The 16,944-nt window shown below is 39.2% G+C and overlaps 1 protein-coding gene across 6 annotated transcripts in view; it reads right to left on the bottom strand.

Moving 5' to 3' along the window:
- SMYD3 (SET and MYND domain containing 3) overlaps window positions 1-16,944 on the bottom strand; it is a 736,966-nt gene that overhangs the window by 188,999 nt on the left and 531,023 nt on the right. For all 6 annotated transcript variants that reach the window (XM_087424455.1, XM_087424454.1, XM_087424456.1 and 3 more), the window contains one exon: window positions 318-385. In XM_087424455.1, the coding sequence (XP_087280581.1) occupies window positions 318-385 (68 nt within the window). The remainder of the gene's footprint in view (window positions 1-317; window positions 386-16,944) is intronic.

Below are 16,944 nucleotides of genomic sequence, written 5' to 3'. Positions count from 1 at the left end.
GGTGAAGGAATAACGAATCTCAGCCTGACTGTTTTTTATTATTATTATTATTATTATTATTATTACCCACAAATTCCTGAGAACAAGATTTTAGGTCTGAAGTCTGCCTCTGTTAATACCACAGCATATAATTTGGGGTTATAACATTGTTTTCTTTAAACTTAACATTTTCCATTTTTTTGTATTTTCTCATTAGGTTTCAAGCTTGGCTCTTGAACCAGCTGCTGCAATAGCCTAACTACCTCCAAAAGGCTGGGGAGCTGGGTGGGAATTAAAGTTGTTTCTTCCAGTAAATGAAACACCATTATCCACCATACCTAGGATATAGGCCAACACCAACTTCCTGCATCTCTGCATTACAGATGGTGAAAGAGTTGCAGATCACCTGTGAAAACAAAGAGGAGACGATCAGGATTACCAGAGTCACCTAAAACACTTCAGAGGCAAGAGAACAACAATTTTCAAAATAAAATTTAGGAGCCTTTTAGTCGTTGCTCTGGAAAGATCCAAGCCAAACATGTTCTCTCTTTTGCAGAAGAACATATCTGGAACACTTTCCTTAAGAATATTGGATGGTTAAGTGCAAAATATCAACATCTTATAAAAAACAAACAAATAAAACTCAGGCTTAAATCAGCACAGGGGCCTATTAATTTCAGTCTAATCCTCTCACCCAAATGGATGCAACTCCATGAAATTTTCAAAATTGAGAATATAAATAATCTGTTTGTTGAGAACTAGACTCCTACCATGTCAGATTTTTCACTCAAACTGCCTGCAGTTTCCAAATGCCACCGTGTATCTGATGATTAACAACAGCCTGTCTTTTATTCCAAAGAGCAAAGTACACCCTGAGTGAGTTTGTGACCCAAGCTGATGACAGACCACGACGAGCACAGGAAGTCATTCAGTCACACCATGGCATTTACTAGGCACAGGGACCCCCACAAAGAGTATACAGCACAGTCTTATACCCTATAGGAGAATGGGGCAAAAGAAATAAAAGATGCAATCACTGTGCTCAGGAACTTAAAACCTATGGAAGGCCATACAGAATCTGGAAAGAGCACTGCACTTAGAACTAGAAAATCTCGGTCCTGGTCACACATCACTGCCTCAGGCAGGTGCTGGGGATAGAGCAGGGAAGAGAAAAGCAAAATTCCTGCCTTTACAGAGCTTAAGTTCCAGCCGGGAAGACAGATAAAAATTCAATGACAGAAAAATGTCACATGTGGATAAACACTAAGGAAGAAATAAGGTAAAGAGACAGAGGAAAAAGTGCTCAGGAAAGCTCTTCAGGATGAGATGACATTTAGGCAGAAACCTGAAGGAACTGTGGACGTGACCATGTGCATGTCTAGGTGATGAAGGTTCACGTCAGGAGAAAGAGCAAGTGCAAAGGCCCTGAGGTGGAAATATTCCTGGGCATAGAGTAATAGCAAGAAGGCTGGTGTGGCCAAAGCAGAGTAGGTAAGAAGAAGAGGGGTAAGAAATGAGATCAGAGAGATCATATAGGGACTTATAGCCATGTTTGGATTTCATTCTGAATGAGACAAAGTCCCTGGGTTGCTTCTGAGCCAAGGTTTGAATGGATCTGACTTCTGATGTGAAAGGATCGCTCTGGCTGTTCTGTAGAGAATGGGCTATAGGAAGATAAGGGTGGAAGTAGAGGAAACAGTCAGAGCTCAGGCGAGACATGATGGTGGCCTGGATGTTTGTAGCAGTGGAAGTGGGGAGAAGTGGGTAGTACTGCCAACAGGATTTACCGATGGACTGCTCATGGAGAATGAAGAGAGTCAAGGACAATGCTCGAGTTTGGGGCCTGAACAAGATTACAGTTGCCATTTATTAATTAAGATGAGGAAGACTGTAAAAGGAACAGGTTTGGTTGCAGGGAGATAGGAGAAAGTCCAGTGGTTCTGTTTCAGCTATGTTACATCTGAAATGGCCTATCAGACGTCCAAGCCAAGACTAAGAATGAGCAATCAGAGTTCAGGGCAGCAGTTAGGGCTGGAGACATGAATTTAAGACATAACAACAAAGCCCATGAAGAAGAAAGCAGAAGAGGCCACTACAGACTTCAGATGAACTACCAATGGATGCTGATTTGTTGTCAGGAAGTTTCTGCAAATGAAAAAGCAGCAACAACGAATTTCTCTAAATCAGGTTTGTAGGAAAGAACATCAAGTATGAAAAAACGTTCAGTACTTTGAGAATCTTCCAATGCTCCAAAGAGCTCTTATATGAAATCTAGTGCAACTTATCATGATTTGGAATTTTTCCTCTAAAAGTCTGATAAAACTGCAGTTTCACATCAGGAAATAAACTGGCGTACATACACATATTTTAAACACATACTAGTTAAATTGCTTTAAGGGCATCTGTTTCATATTAAGTTGCAACAGTATACTGCCTATACATATTCATGTATAAAATGGATGGTAAAAAACACAGGACAAAAGATCCTGTGTTTTCTTTTTGAAACTTTAAACATTTTTAAATGGGTATGGATTTTTGGGGGGGATATAAATTTTAACACTTATTTTTAAAGTGTAATCAGGACTTTACCTGAACAATGGTAAAGGTAATGTAAACCAGGTCAAACAGATCTAATTTGCTAACTTTTGAATCAAACCAAAATTTATAAATTTTTTCTCAACTACAAAGCAAATTAAAGGTTTCTTCCAAAATAGGTTTACTCTGATGGAATTTTTTAAAAGGAAGCACTAACAAGGGGAAATGTCAACTTGGCTATCTCTTCCTCCAGGAAAATTTGCCGATCCCTAGACTTAGCTGACTTTTGCTTATCTCTTCAGCGGCATTCGAAACACTGCATCATTATTTACCCATTTACTGGACACCATACACAACTGGACTGTAAACTACTCGGAGAGCAGTGATAGCGTTTCGTTACCCCTGTATTCCTGTGCCTAGCACAATGTTGGCCTGACACAGGGAAGACACTAATAAACACTTTTCCCATAGATGGATAGTTGCATGGGTGTGGTCCTCAGCGTCCCCAGAGGGTCACTATCTAGAATAGGATCAGAGAAGATGCCAGAAACAAATCATAGGTAGCCTGTATGTGTGAAAGAGGAGAGACGGATATAAGTCTGTGCCAGGAAACGGAGAAGTTTATCTTCCATCTCTCTTGTCCTTAGGCATCCAATCTCTCTCTGTCCCTGTTCATATCTCTTTGTCCCTTCTTTTTCTCCACTCTAGCTCCTCTTCTGTTTCATCCCCTTTTCCATTAGTCCAGTGGAGGCAAGGACAGTCTTATCCATTAGAAGAGCACAAGGACTTGTTTGATTCTTTGCTTATAATGCCAGGGGAGTGATACATTGGGCAAATACATATTTGTTGAATAAATGATAGCCCCCACATTCTCTCCTTCTCTTTCTCTTGTCTTGCATCTTTTCCTTTCTTTTTTTTTTTTAATTTTTTGTTTATTGCAGTAACATTGGTTTATGACATTGTAAAAATTTCAGGTGTACATCATTGTACTTCTATTTCTGCATAGACTACATCATGTTCACCACCAAAATACTAATTACAACCCATCACCACACATGTACCGAATTATCCCTTTCACCCTCCTCCCTCCCCCCTTCCCCTCTGGTAACCACCAATCCAATCTCTGTCCCTATGTGTTTGTTTATTGTTGTCATTATCTACTACTTAATGAAGGAAATCATACGGTATTTGACCTTCTCCCTCTGACTTATTTCACTTTGCATTATACCCTCAATGTCCATCCATGTTGTCACAAATGGCTGAATTTCATCGTTTCTTATGGCTGAGTAGTATTCCATTGTATATATATAGCACAGCTTCTTTATCCATTCGTCCCTTGATGGGCACTTAGGTTGCTTCCAAGTCTTGGCTATTGTGAATAACCTTTAATTCTTTACTTTCCTCCCTTCTTTTCCTTTTCCTATTTTCACTATTATCAATCTGTCACCCTCATCTCTCATTCTGCTCCACTCCACAATATGAGTCGGATGTTTTGAAGTTTTACTTAAATTCTAGACAAGTTCCTCATTTGTATTATTCTGAGGTGTTATGTGTTAGTGTTCCTGAGCTAGTGAATAAAAAGTTTAACTTTTTCCCTACTCTGACTTTTACTAAAAATATTCGTTCCATTCAGCACTATCCGAATTAAGAAAAATGTTACAGGAAATATTTTCGACATATATAACCGATAGCAATGGTGGATATGAGGTAGCTCTCAGGGCTTTTCTTTTGTAAATGAAAGAACAGGTATACAGTATGTCCATATGTACTCAAGTGAAAATCCAAAAGGAATTGCCCTTTATACCAGGAAATAAAAGAATGGAAATAAAGCCAGAGATAAAAGTTTAAACATTTTAGAAGTATTATCTTTTTTTTTTATTATTTTTTAAATTTTATTTATTTATTTTTCCCCCCAAAGCCCCAGTAGATAGTTGTCTGTCATAGCTGCACATCCTTCTAGTTGCTGTATGTGGGATGCGGCCTCAGCATGGCCGGAGAAGCGGTGCGTTGGTGCGCGCCCGGGAACATACCCGGGCCGCCAGCAGCGGAGCGCAAGCACTTAACCGCTAAGCCACGGGGCCGGCCCTAGAAGTATTATCTTTGTATCAACAGTTTTCTTAGGAAATTGCACAGGTTAAACAATTAATGAATAAATACTTCACACAAAGACATGTTTAGAAAAGCATATTAATGAGATTATTTCAATAAAAAAAGCAATTAGGTTAAAAAATTTTCTAAAAACTAAGCTTGAGTATTACTTTAAAAATATTTCCCATGACATGAAATTAAAATGTATATTTAAATTGTTTTATAATTATTGAATAAAAAATTGTTCACCCTTCATAATTTTTCTTTTGAAATAATCAAAAGGCTTTATAATATAACACTGTAGTCTTTCTAGATGATAAAAATCTAGTAAGCTAGTACAAGTGGTCACTGAACCTCTATATTTTGTAAAAACAACTAAAGTGAAATTAAAAATATTTTATGAACCCAATTCTTACGTCATTTGGTTCAGGTTCTAGGTCCAGAACTCGACATTTGTGTTCTGGGGTTCAAAATTCCCCGGTAGAGATCAATACCAAAACACAAAGTGAATACCTCAGAGACGTATTTTATATACATATCTAAATTTCACATTTTTTTCCTCAAATTTTCTGAAACAGAAACTTTTTGTAGCAGCAGATAAATTAAGATATTTGAGACAAGGGAAAATCACCAACTTACCATTACCTTTCAACGGCAAAGCTGAACAGCCATAAGAAAACTTACAACCCATTCAGAACAGAGTAATTCTACCCCCTAACGAAGCAGCCATCCACATCCCAGCCCCTCTCCCCCTAATTACTCACATCTACAAAGAACTTGGTCTGTGTGCAAGTAGCTTTAGCTGGCTTCTCCAGCCTACTTCAAAGAGTGCTTTGCATTTCAAAAAATATATAAATTTTACAACACATTTAAACAAAAGGGAATTTGGTTTCTGAACAAGAATATAAAGTGGTTTTAAGACCCATCTGCATCTCTTTTATAATTTCTCTATTCAAAGCATAAGTAGAATGTTCAGAACAGAAGTTTTGACACAGAATTGATTAATTAGAGGAACTAAAGATAAATTTTCAAAACGGAGCTTACTGCATTTAGTTTTATTAAGCTCTGTGGACAGAAGGAAAGGAAGCAGGAAGAGCTGGTAGGTAGGAAACCAAAAGCAAAGGTTTTCATACAAAATAATTGCCCCTCCCCCCTATTCCTAGAACTAATAATTCTCTAACTTTAGAAGCATGGTAAGTATTTTAGTCAGGGTATATTATTCACCTGTCATGGAATATGACATTTTATTAAATACAGAATTATTTTTTCAGAATCTTCTCTTCTCATAAACCTTGAGAGATTTAAAATTTTACCTCCTGATCCCTCCTGTCTGCATGGCAAATATTTATCCACCTTTCATGACTCAAATCAGGCCTCTCCTAATATCCCACTCCCTGCTTTGGTCACTCATTTACAGTATTTTCCTAGCCCTGAAAATGACGAGTTTGCAATCTCCAAACCCAAAGAACAACGGGAGCTGGCCACTGGAGGGAGGTCAGCTCAGGAGTGAAAAGGCAGCACTTCCCAAATGACAAAATCACAAACCCCAGAATTCAAAAAGGGTTTCCAGAAGGTTTACACGATAAAGACGGTTATGGCATCTGTTTCGAATTCAACTTTTAAAAATCAATACTTAAACAATTACTGCAATATATTTTCCCTTTATCAGGAAGTAGCTGGACAGCCTCCATGCTCTGTCAGGGGGCAGGCTGTAAGGTGGTGGGGGCTAATGACTGTGCTCATGACTCATCACTGAGTTGCTTCTTTGCTCCACTGCTATCTTGTGGCAGTCTGACGTCATAGAGTTTTCCAGTGTTTCTAGTCATATGTTGTTTCATTTGCAGACCTAGTGGGCCACTGGTTAAAGACAGCAAGCAAGGATGTTGGAAAATAAGTTAAGGAGGAATATAAAAATGATAATTCTATAAATTTGACTGAAGATGCTCCATATAATGACTTTTTTCTGCCGGAAATTCTTACATAGCCCCTCGAGACATCTCCAGTATTTACACAATGTTAGAAAGAATACATATAATGAATATGTCATCTTATTTTTAGCAGACGGCATGAAGACGATTAAAGTCTTCAGTGTGTTATTTGAAATGTGCTTGCCCCTAGCCACCTAAAACCTTCTCTTACCTCGTCACTTAGAAACAGAATGTGAAAATTATAAAACCTAATCTAACTGGTTTCTTAAAGAGTAAATTACAAGAATGGTAAACATCCGGGCATGAAAGCATGATGCTGCCTAAGACCCAAACCAAAAATATGCATTTAAAAATGTAGGTGTTGATAAAAAGGCTTTCTTTTTGTATAATTTAAAGCAAATTAAACCATGTACACCACTTGTTAAATGAGAAAATTAAAAATTTGTCTTTATATATTATGAATATTTTTAAAGATTTTACAAATGTATTTTATAACTCAAGCCAAATAAAAAATAAAATAACCTTACTTAAGAAAACTTTATCACATCCCATATAACAATATACTTGGAAATGTATCCTTCTAGACCCTGGTACATTCAAGTACTATCTGTTTCCACAACTGCGATGACGTCTGTCACATTTCGAGGTGTGGTCACAAACAGTGCACACTCGATGTACAAAATACTCAACAATGACCAGCCAGGGATAAAACCAGTATCAAGGCCAATATCATAAGTGAAGGGAACAGTAATCATCAAATTGTGCTTCCTATTTGACATCTTTCCCAAGGTCAAACTACCAAATGTTAGCAATCGAGGACTCACAGAATGAAGCCCCTTTAGCTAACATGTTTGCTTTCTGAAACCCACCCACATTTTCATTTTTCTAAGGGCTTTACTCACAGCAGAATTCATTATATCTTAAACAATTGTCCTTGATAATGGAAAACAAAACAGGAATGATATTCGCAAATTCGTCTATTGTGCTTTCCCAGAGGATATTATCTGGCATTTCACCTCCTTATAAGTCATCTGATGAAAAAAGCACTTACTGTAGATGTCTGTCAAATATGTATAAAAGTATAAAGCTCTGTAACATGATTTCCATTGTGTAATTTTCCTCCCATATCCTGAGGCTCAGAACTACTATAATATTCTTAAATAATTTATTACAGGATATTGTTGTAGGTTTCAATAGCTCTGCCATAAGAGTCTTTTTTGTTAAAAATTCCAAAAAGTTTATTACCACAATGAACTCAACTTTCTCCCATAGATTACACTTAAAGATTCTTTTGTTCAGCTTGAATCTCTGAAATGTTCTCTCACATGATAATGTAGTTTCATTATTCTCTTTCCACGTAATTGGTGCAAAAATCCAGCCCCGGGCAGTGCCAGTATTCTTCACTGTAATTTGTCTTAGTTCCCGTACTAAATTCCTGCTAAATGAAGTACGCTAGGTGGTGTGTATCACCTGACTGAGGCTGAACTGGATATAGCAGAGTGTGGCTCAAATCATCTGTGTTTTTCCATCAAGTTAATGCAGAAAAGAAAACTACAGACAAACATTCCACATGAAAGATAAAACCGAACACTAACCAACTGCTTAATGTAATCCCCAAATGAAAGATAAATTCAAGTGTGAGCTGAGGTTATTCTCACTGTGTGGAAATTAAGGTGAATATCCTCTCCAGGAGAGATCTGGGCAGGCAAGGGTCTGTCATACTGATCATACTTGACATCTCAGGGAGTGAAACCCCAGAAGCATGTATTTTGCATTACAGCATGTGAAGTGTGCATGACTCATTGACAAGCTGCATGGCCCTGCACCAGGGTGTTTTGGGGACTAGTACCAGGGCTGTTTCTGGCAGGCAGTGGCAGTAGAGGAGAGAGCACCTCGGCGGGTCAATTCTTCTGTGGTTGCCCCCGCATACTCCATCCCTGGACACTGCCTAATGACCCACGTGGGCAAGAGTCAGGGAGGACAGGACACCAGTCAGACTGGGGAGGGTCACAACTACAATTATGCGGTCCAGAGCCTGCAAGAAATTAGGCTCTGAGGTCAGACAGTCCCTCCTGTGATCTCTCAAGGTGCGCTCCTTTATTTTCAGAAATAGAGAAGGAAGTAAAAGAGAAAATAAATCACGGCTTTATTCCCACCTCCAGCCCTCCCCTTTCTCTTGAGGTAGCTCATAATTAGCCCGTCCCCGCTTCCTGCAGCCTCTCTTACAGGCAGATACACAAAACGCTAATGGGATTTCCATGCAAGCACACGATTTGATCATTTGTCTTCTCTTCTGGTACCATTTTAAACTAATCACCATAATGAATACAGAAATGGTACTATTCCCAGCCTCTCTCCTGACCGGATGCCTGAGCGGGTGACTAGATAAAATACCAGCACAGCACCCCTGCCCCACTTCAGTGGTGACCTACAGAGATTCCTGAGGGAGGTCCCTGGCCCCATTCAGAGCTCATCAGAATGTGAAGAGAGGAGAAAATCTGGAAAAGCAGATTAAATATATCTTTTCTTCTGTAATGTACATTACTGAAAGTAAAATCTGACAGACTCCTGAGAAAGAAAGGATTACAGAAGAATGGGTTTTAAAAAGAGAGATAAGCCCCAGCCTAGGGCGAGAGGCTGACTGCTGAGTCTGGATCTGGTCCTGACTGACTCTTCCAGGCTCTTCTCTGGAGCTTGTCCTCTCATGCCGTCCTCTGAATTTTCCACCCTTCACACCTTGAGGTCTCTGCAGGGTGGGCCAGTCCCTCTGCCTAGAATGTCCCCATCCCTTCTTCGTCTGCTGACTTCCCACTGATCCTTTGAGGCCCAGCTCACAGGTCTCCCCTTGTGGGAGGCCTTGGGACTCGTCCAGCCGATGGAGGGAGCCTCTGGCTTCAGCTCCTGCAGGACTTGCCCACACATCCACTCCCACATTTGGCACAGTACATTACAGCTGTTTCTTTACATTTGAGCTCCAAGAGGGTAGAGATTCGAATGTATTCTTTTTCTGCCCCTGGCTCAGACTGATCTGACACACTGAGTGTGCTCAAAAAACGTTTGCTGAAAGAATGACTATGTACTGAGTATATTTAATATCAGTGACTTTGTTAGCCTTTGTGACTTCTATACAGAATTGTTAATAAACCAAGTCAATCGTCATTATGCAGCAAAAAAAAATGTTCTCTGAATGTCCTCTCTTTCCCCCTTTCTCTCTCTCCCTCTCCATTCCTTCCTACAACTCATTCAGTGACCTACACAAGCCAGGTTCTGAAACCATAAGAAGCTGTAAGACAAAGACCTGCCCTCAGTGACTCTGAGACCAGCAGGGGAGACAACCATATTAGCCAATGCACCACATGCTAACTGTACTAGTGCCCAGCAGAGGGGTCATCAGCTCAGCTGGGGCAAGTCAGAAAGGCTCCCTGAAGAGGGGAGGCCAAAGGAGCTACCTGGAATCCAGAATCACATGTATAACTCAAACTTGTTATTCTTTATGGGACAATAGTGAGAAAATGTCAACTTAATTATAAATTCTAAAAGTTTTTTCCTCAGATTGAAGAAAACTGGCATAAACTTAATACCTACATAGATCCCTTTGCCTTTCAAAAGCTGAAGGTGGTGACATCTGATAATAATGGACATTACAAAAGTAAACAGTCAGAAGTAAAAGGAATAGGGACATAGGGTTTTGTCACAGCAAGTGGAACAAAATACTCAGCACATCCCTTCCCTGGTCTAACAAAGACAAACCTCTAAAATGTGTCCTGTTCTCACTCCATGTGGTTGAAAGCGGAGAGGAGGAAAAAAGCATAGCAATATTAAAGACAGTACTGCCTAAAATGCCACAGTTTTTTTCTCTGAAGAACCAGAAAGGAGGCAGAGGAAGGGCTGAACGTAAGCGAGGACGAATCTGAAGAGGAGAGCGTCCTGAGCAGGGAAGATCTCAGGGATGTTGTGAGCCCGCCTGCTCTCAAAGCTTTCCTCCACCACTTGCTGAGGCCACCTGAAAATTAAACCCAGTGTTTTTCAACAAAGCAAAGCCCTCATAAAACCGAAATACCTGATGTGCCTGAGAGAGGCACATCTGACACTTGTACGGAGCTACAGTTTGAAGCACTTCACATTCATTATCTCTTCTAGTTCTCCAGCCCCCTCAAAAGGGAGCTATTAGTACAGTATCTTCATTTTAAGGATGAGGAAAGGAAGGCTAAGAGAAGTCAATACACTATTCTAAGGCTGCATATTCACCCCCTCTCACACATTAGCAAACTTTAGTTTGTCAAAATAACCTTTGTCACAGAAAGCTTGGTCCTGAAGGGATTATACACAAGACAGACTGAGGGAGGAGGTTAAGTGAAAGGAAAGGTCTGGAACACAGTGCTGGACCCTGGCGCCATCAGAAATAGAGATTTATTCACTTATTTATTCAGGGTCTACTTTATACCAGGCATGGCGCTAGGAACTAGGAAGGAAGGAGGAAAATGGCCCCTTCCACCATTTTGCCTAGTGATCCAAGTGAAGTAAGAATGTAAAAAATGTCACGTTTCTCTCTAATTCTGACAAATTTTAGCCTCCCTCAGCCAAAGATTATTTTCCTGACTATTGGCCATATTTCTTTGTAAGTCACTCTGTCAAAATACCAGTTGCAATAAGGCAGGGCGGCACTCTAAGCTGTCAGATCAATTTAGAAACACATGAGTCGGCCGCTCCGCCAGGGCCCTGGGGGGCGCGCTGGCCTCCCCACGCTCTCCGATCGTCCACACGAAGGATTGCTGGGGATTACTGAAGACCAGCTGGGAGACGTAAAGTAAAATGGATGGCCTTTGAATTTTCCACTCTCCCATTGTCTAACTGCAGCCAGCCACCATTACCAAATTAGTGCCACAAAGAGAGGGATATTCTCTCCCCAGTGCAGGCTGGAAAGATAAATCAGCTACAAAAGAGCAAGTGCCTATAGGAAGCAAGAAAAAAATGAAGCCTTGACACTTTGTCAAGTGAATGTCACAGTATTTGTAGGCATTCATACATGCAACGATCAGAGACTGATGGAAAAGAACCCTTCCTTCCCACTCTGGCCCTCCTCCCATCTCCCCCCAAATAAACCTGATTGTTTTCTCTTGTTTCACGAATGTCTTCTGCCTTCCCACCTGATCACATTTAAAAATATCAGGGAGTTAGTCTTTTTATATGGGGTGAAATGTGCTAAATTACATATGCGTCTGCATTTCTACAGTACTGGCCAATTAGTTTTGATTAAGAGCCCAGAAATAAAGGACCAGAATTTGCCAGAAAGCCACAAAACAGAAGAATTGAGAAGATTAAATGAGATATACATGTAGGCCCCAGAATGGCTCCTGGCACATAGGTAGTTTAGTCAACAGTAGCAAGATCATTGTTATTACCACATTTTATCAACTATAAAACACACTCAATAAATAGTAAGATGCACCATGATGTTATGTACCACTAACATTAAGTAAAACTATTAACGACTAAACTATGTCAGGCTATCAGTTGTAAAAGAGATTCCAATTTCAGAGACGTAAAATTGCGAAAAAATATGCACCTTGGAATTAATGAAATACAATATCACTATCTATATCTCCAGGCTCCTGGAATAATGTAGGTCATGATCTACATAACTAGTATCTGAGTACAGGACATTTCTGTCACCATAACCACATTAGGCCCAGAGTTTCTGACCTCCCCTCTGTCTCTTAGAACCTCTTCCACTAACAGGTTGGGTTGCTCGCCTTGAATTTTAGCAACACAGCACTTACCACCACTTTCAGTTCTTTGTTTTCATCATCCTCCAAATCACTCGTCATAGAACAGACTATCACAAGTCACTCAAAACTCCAAACACAACCCTGATATAAAGTGATATTGCTTGTGCCAAGTCAATGGTCTCGCCAAGTTTGACTAGACTCTGGAGGTGACTCAATGCACATATGTTCCCAGCATCTTCTTTGAATACTGAGTTAAAGCAGTGCAATTTCCCTTGGAATGGAATTTAAATTAGTCACTTGAAGATACAAGTTTAGGGCTTTTTTTCCCCACCTACCACATAGCTCTCTCTAAAGAACCAAATGAAAACACTTATGAGGATAGTTTGGGGAGAGAAGCTGCGGATGGATTTCAAAGTCATTCACCATTAGCCTGACAAATTGCACAGCTAAGTATTGAATGCTCTGAAATTTTAGCTGGCTATTTTTCATTAAGAGCACTGGCCTTCAAGACTACTTAACATACAAAGAAACTGAAGAAAGATATTCAAAGACATATATAGAAACTATACAGGAACTGAGGAAAAACAGGAGGGCACATTGTTTCTGCATCACACTTACTACCTACAATGTCAAGGAGGGGATAATCTTCTAAAACACCAGCCCGAGTCCTTGGTGGCCAAGAGCCCATTGCAATCCTTGATTATACAAAGGTCCAAGAATGAATTACCCACTCAATGGTCACTTTATCATGATGCACACAGACTCTTAAAATATCTTTTAAAAGTATTTTTTCATGACTATAGACAAATCCTAACGATTAAAAGTCAGATTAAATTGCCTCTGGTCTGACCATTAAAACTCCCCGCTTCCTCTGCATTGTCATTTTTAATGATCACTTCCAGTGTCACCTCCATGAAAAAGAAACATCCGAACGTCCTAACCCGTGATATTCAGCAGTCACCCTACTGCTCACTACCACAAATGAGTCAAGTTTTCCTTTTCTTGGGTTATACATAGACTTAATTATTTTTAATAAAAAATAAAATTCCAAATGATTAGAATTTTTTCTTTTCCTCCAGCCTTATTTGCACATACTCTCTCATTTTCCGCCAACATCTAAGTGTAAAACAGAACATATTCACTAAAGGAGTCAGAGTTTGATAATTACAGCAAGCATACCAAATTTGCAGATGTGAGGTTTCCAACTTTGAATTCGGAGATAATGAATAGCATAACAGTCCAAACGAGAATTAATCTGTTGTTTCTGAGAAGAAAAAACTAGTAAGTTATCAATGGCAGGAAAAGAAATGTTGGTTTCAAAGAAAATAACACATAAACCCCCCCCAAGGAAAGATTATTATTGTAAAGCCTATTTGAATGGGAAAAACAAACCAAAGCATTATCAATAAAAGATAAGTCTAAAAAACTGAAATGCAAGGATCACTTTGGGAAATGGAGCAAAAATGAAATAGAAGGAAACAAGGCATGAAAAGAAGAGGATTAAAGGAACAATGAGTTGACAACAGAAAAGTTACCAAGACTCACAGGAAAGAGAGGTGTGAGAATTACGGATACAAATCCAATCAGTATTTGGATTGTCATGAAGAAAAAAAAAGATTGACAAGAATAGAAGAAAACATAGAACGATTTTACACGGCTGCCTGATGATAGTTCCACCCAATAAATCAGAAAGCTGATCTTCAGAAGCAAATGAATGAAGAGGTAGTTTATAAGTAAATAGGCAGAGTACTGGGTGATGGGCACCATTGTTATCATTGTTCTAATCAAACTAACTTGAGAAGATTGTGATCCTAGCTCCCCAGATGCTCTTGTTAACGACCAGTAAAAGGTATCCCCTCTGCTCCCAGCACAGCTAGCATTCTGTGCAATAGACACATTGAAAGTTGACATGCACTAACAATTGGTGTTTATAGTCGGTATAGTGTGGACGGAGCAGGTTCTTACTAAGCTAGGGCAGATATGGCATTGGATAAGCATGCAGCAGAGAGTTGTAAAAATCCTTCCTAAAATGATGAGCTTGAACTCCCCAAATGTCCTCAACTGCATATAGAGTGTCATGTCCTAACAACAGCCTTTGAACATATCCAACCAACTTTCCTTATGCAGGGGCTGGTGTATACCTAGATGCTATATCAAGGTGAAGACTAAGTATCTTCAGCTTTAGTAAGGCACTAGATTCCTAACACAAAGGTAGTTATCAGATAAAGCAGGTAGCAATTAAAGGCTGAGCAGGAGGCTATAAGAAACTACAACAAAGGGCCTTGGTAGGCATGTAATCATGAAATCCCCAAAACATCCCAGAAAGTGATCAAAATAAACACCTTTGGGTAAAGTGTTATTTCCCCAAAGAGGAATTCAAGATAGTTAGACCTCTTTGGTCATAATATAAATTATCATCAGTGTATCAGGAGAAAGAAACAAGGCAAGGTGAGATTCTCTCTTTTTCTTCCATATTTAAAGTTACTACATTGGGAAACTTGTCTGCACATTGATATACTGGATTCTAACTACACAAAATCTTTAAATTAACTAAAAATACTTTTCAGGATGCTACTCTGAAGAGAGGAGGTAGGGAAAGCAAATCTCAAGAAAACTAGCTTACAAGTAGGGTTCAATTTTAAACAACGAACAGCAGCAGTAACAAAACCCCTACTTATACTTTCCAAAGTATATTCTGTAATTAGTATTTCTGCCTGTTCTTCAACCATAGTGCTACATATCACAAACAAAGCCTAGAAGTTCAACACCAACTAAGATTAAAATGTGTTTAGTAAATTGTGCCTAATAAAGCACAACAGAACTTCAGAAAGATTTTCAACAATGATTTTTGTTGAAATAAAAAAAGGATTTTAACTTTTTTGTGTGTGTGTGAGGAAGATTAGCCCCGAGCTAACATCTGTTGTCAATCCTCCTCTTTTTGCTGAGGAAGATTGGCCCTGGGCTGACATCTATGCCCATCTTCCTCTACTTGACATGTGGGAAGCCTGCCACAGCATGGCTTGATAAGCAGTGCATAGGTCCTTGCCAGGGATCTGAACCTGAGAACCTTGGGCTGCCAAAACAGAGAGTGCGAACCTAACTACTATGCCACAGGGCTGGCCCTGTTTAACTCTTTTTGAACACAATAATCATTTTTATCTTAAATAATTAAAAATAAAATAGCTAATGGATATAATACTTTTAAGTGAAAAGAAACTAACACGTAGTATAGCAGGCAACTGTACATGTTAACTCACTGACGTAATTAAATTACAGATAGGTGGTGAACATCTTAAGGGATCAATATTCTACCATTTGCCCTGGTATAAATATTTGTAATGGTCAAATATTGCTAATCTTTCCCAGACAAGTGTTTTAAAGATGCTAGCTAAAATGCAGTTGATAATTCCTTTCCTGAGTTGCTTGCTACGTGGCAACTACATAAATCAAGGTTGCAGATCAAGATGAGACAGATACAGGAGTCAATGTAGAACCAAGGCAAAAAGGTAAGATAAAGAAAGTGGTAGATCATTCCAAATTCAATTACCAATCAGGTCATATCTCTGTGTCACCTCTCACATTCATCCCTTTCTTATCATTTCCACTGTTATTAACTGTCTTGGATCTTTATGATCTCTTGCTTACAACTTTTCAAGGTAGGCTCTTTGCCCCACCCCCGCCCTCTTTCCATCTTTTTCCAATCAATTCTTTAAACTGCCACCAGATAAAGAGAAATATGACATCTACCCAGTGGTTGCAGAATCAAAACAAGATTCTTTAGCATTACATTACAGGCCCTCCATAATCTACCCTCATCCTACATTTCCATGGCACCTAACACTCACTGTATGTTTCAACTATACTGGCCTCCTTAACATGCCCCAGTCATGTCCTGTACTCATGTGGTTTTCTATTGCCCATAGTGTTTCCTCTTTAAAAAAATACTTTGATCACTATGTTGCGCATAATTTTATTCATCCTTCAAGATCCAGCTTAAATGGCACCTCCTTCAAGAAGCTTTCCTACATACTATTAAGTTTATTTCTCTGTACTCTAATAGCACTTTATTCATATATAAACTACAGCATTTACTACATTCAACTTTGAATTGAAGCTAATTATGTAAAAATCAACCTTTACCAACAGACTGTAAGCCACTCAACACCAGGAATCAAATCTCTTAAGTGCTTTAATGGCATTTATTTACTTCTATGTCTTTTCTTTTTCAATAAACCATAAATTCCTTGAGGTCAGGATCCATATCTCCCTTTAAAAAATATTTTAAGTGAAAAATTAAATGGGGCCGGCCCTGTGGCTTAGCGGTTAAGTGCGTGCTCTCTGATGCTGGCGGCCCGGGTTCGGATCCCGGGCGCACACCGACGCACCGCTTCTCCGGCCACGCTGAGGTCGCGTCCCACATACGGCAACTAGAAAGCTGTGCAACTATGACATACAACTATCTACTGGGGCTTTGGGGCGAAATAAATAAATAAATCTTTAAAAAAAAAAAAAAAAGAAAAATTAAATGTATATTTATAATATACATGTAATACTTAATATAAATATATTATACATGAATATATAAATATATTATACATAATATTTACAATGTATGTCAAGGTTCCATTTACCTACCACCCACTGAATAACCAGAAATTACCCATACCTTCAAGTATTGCTAGAAC

Source organism: Ceratotherium simum, chromosome 36 (genome assembly GCF_057802395.1).
Source record: "Ceratotherium simum simum isolate JZ-2026a chromosome 36, ASM5780239v1, whole genome shotgun sequence".
NCBI classification, from domain to species: Eukaryota; Metazoa; Chordata; class Mammalia; order Perissodactyla; family Rhinocerotidae; genus Ceratotherium; species Ceratotherium simum.
Note: the sequence above shows the minus strand (reverse complement) of the source record. Positions and strands in the feature narration are given on the sequence as shown.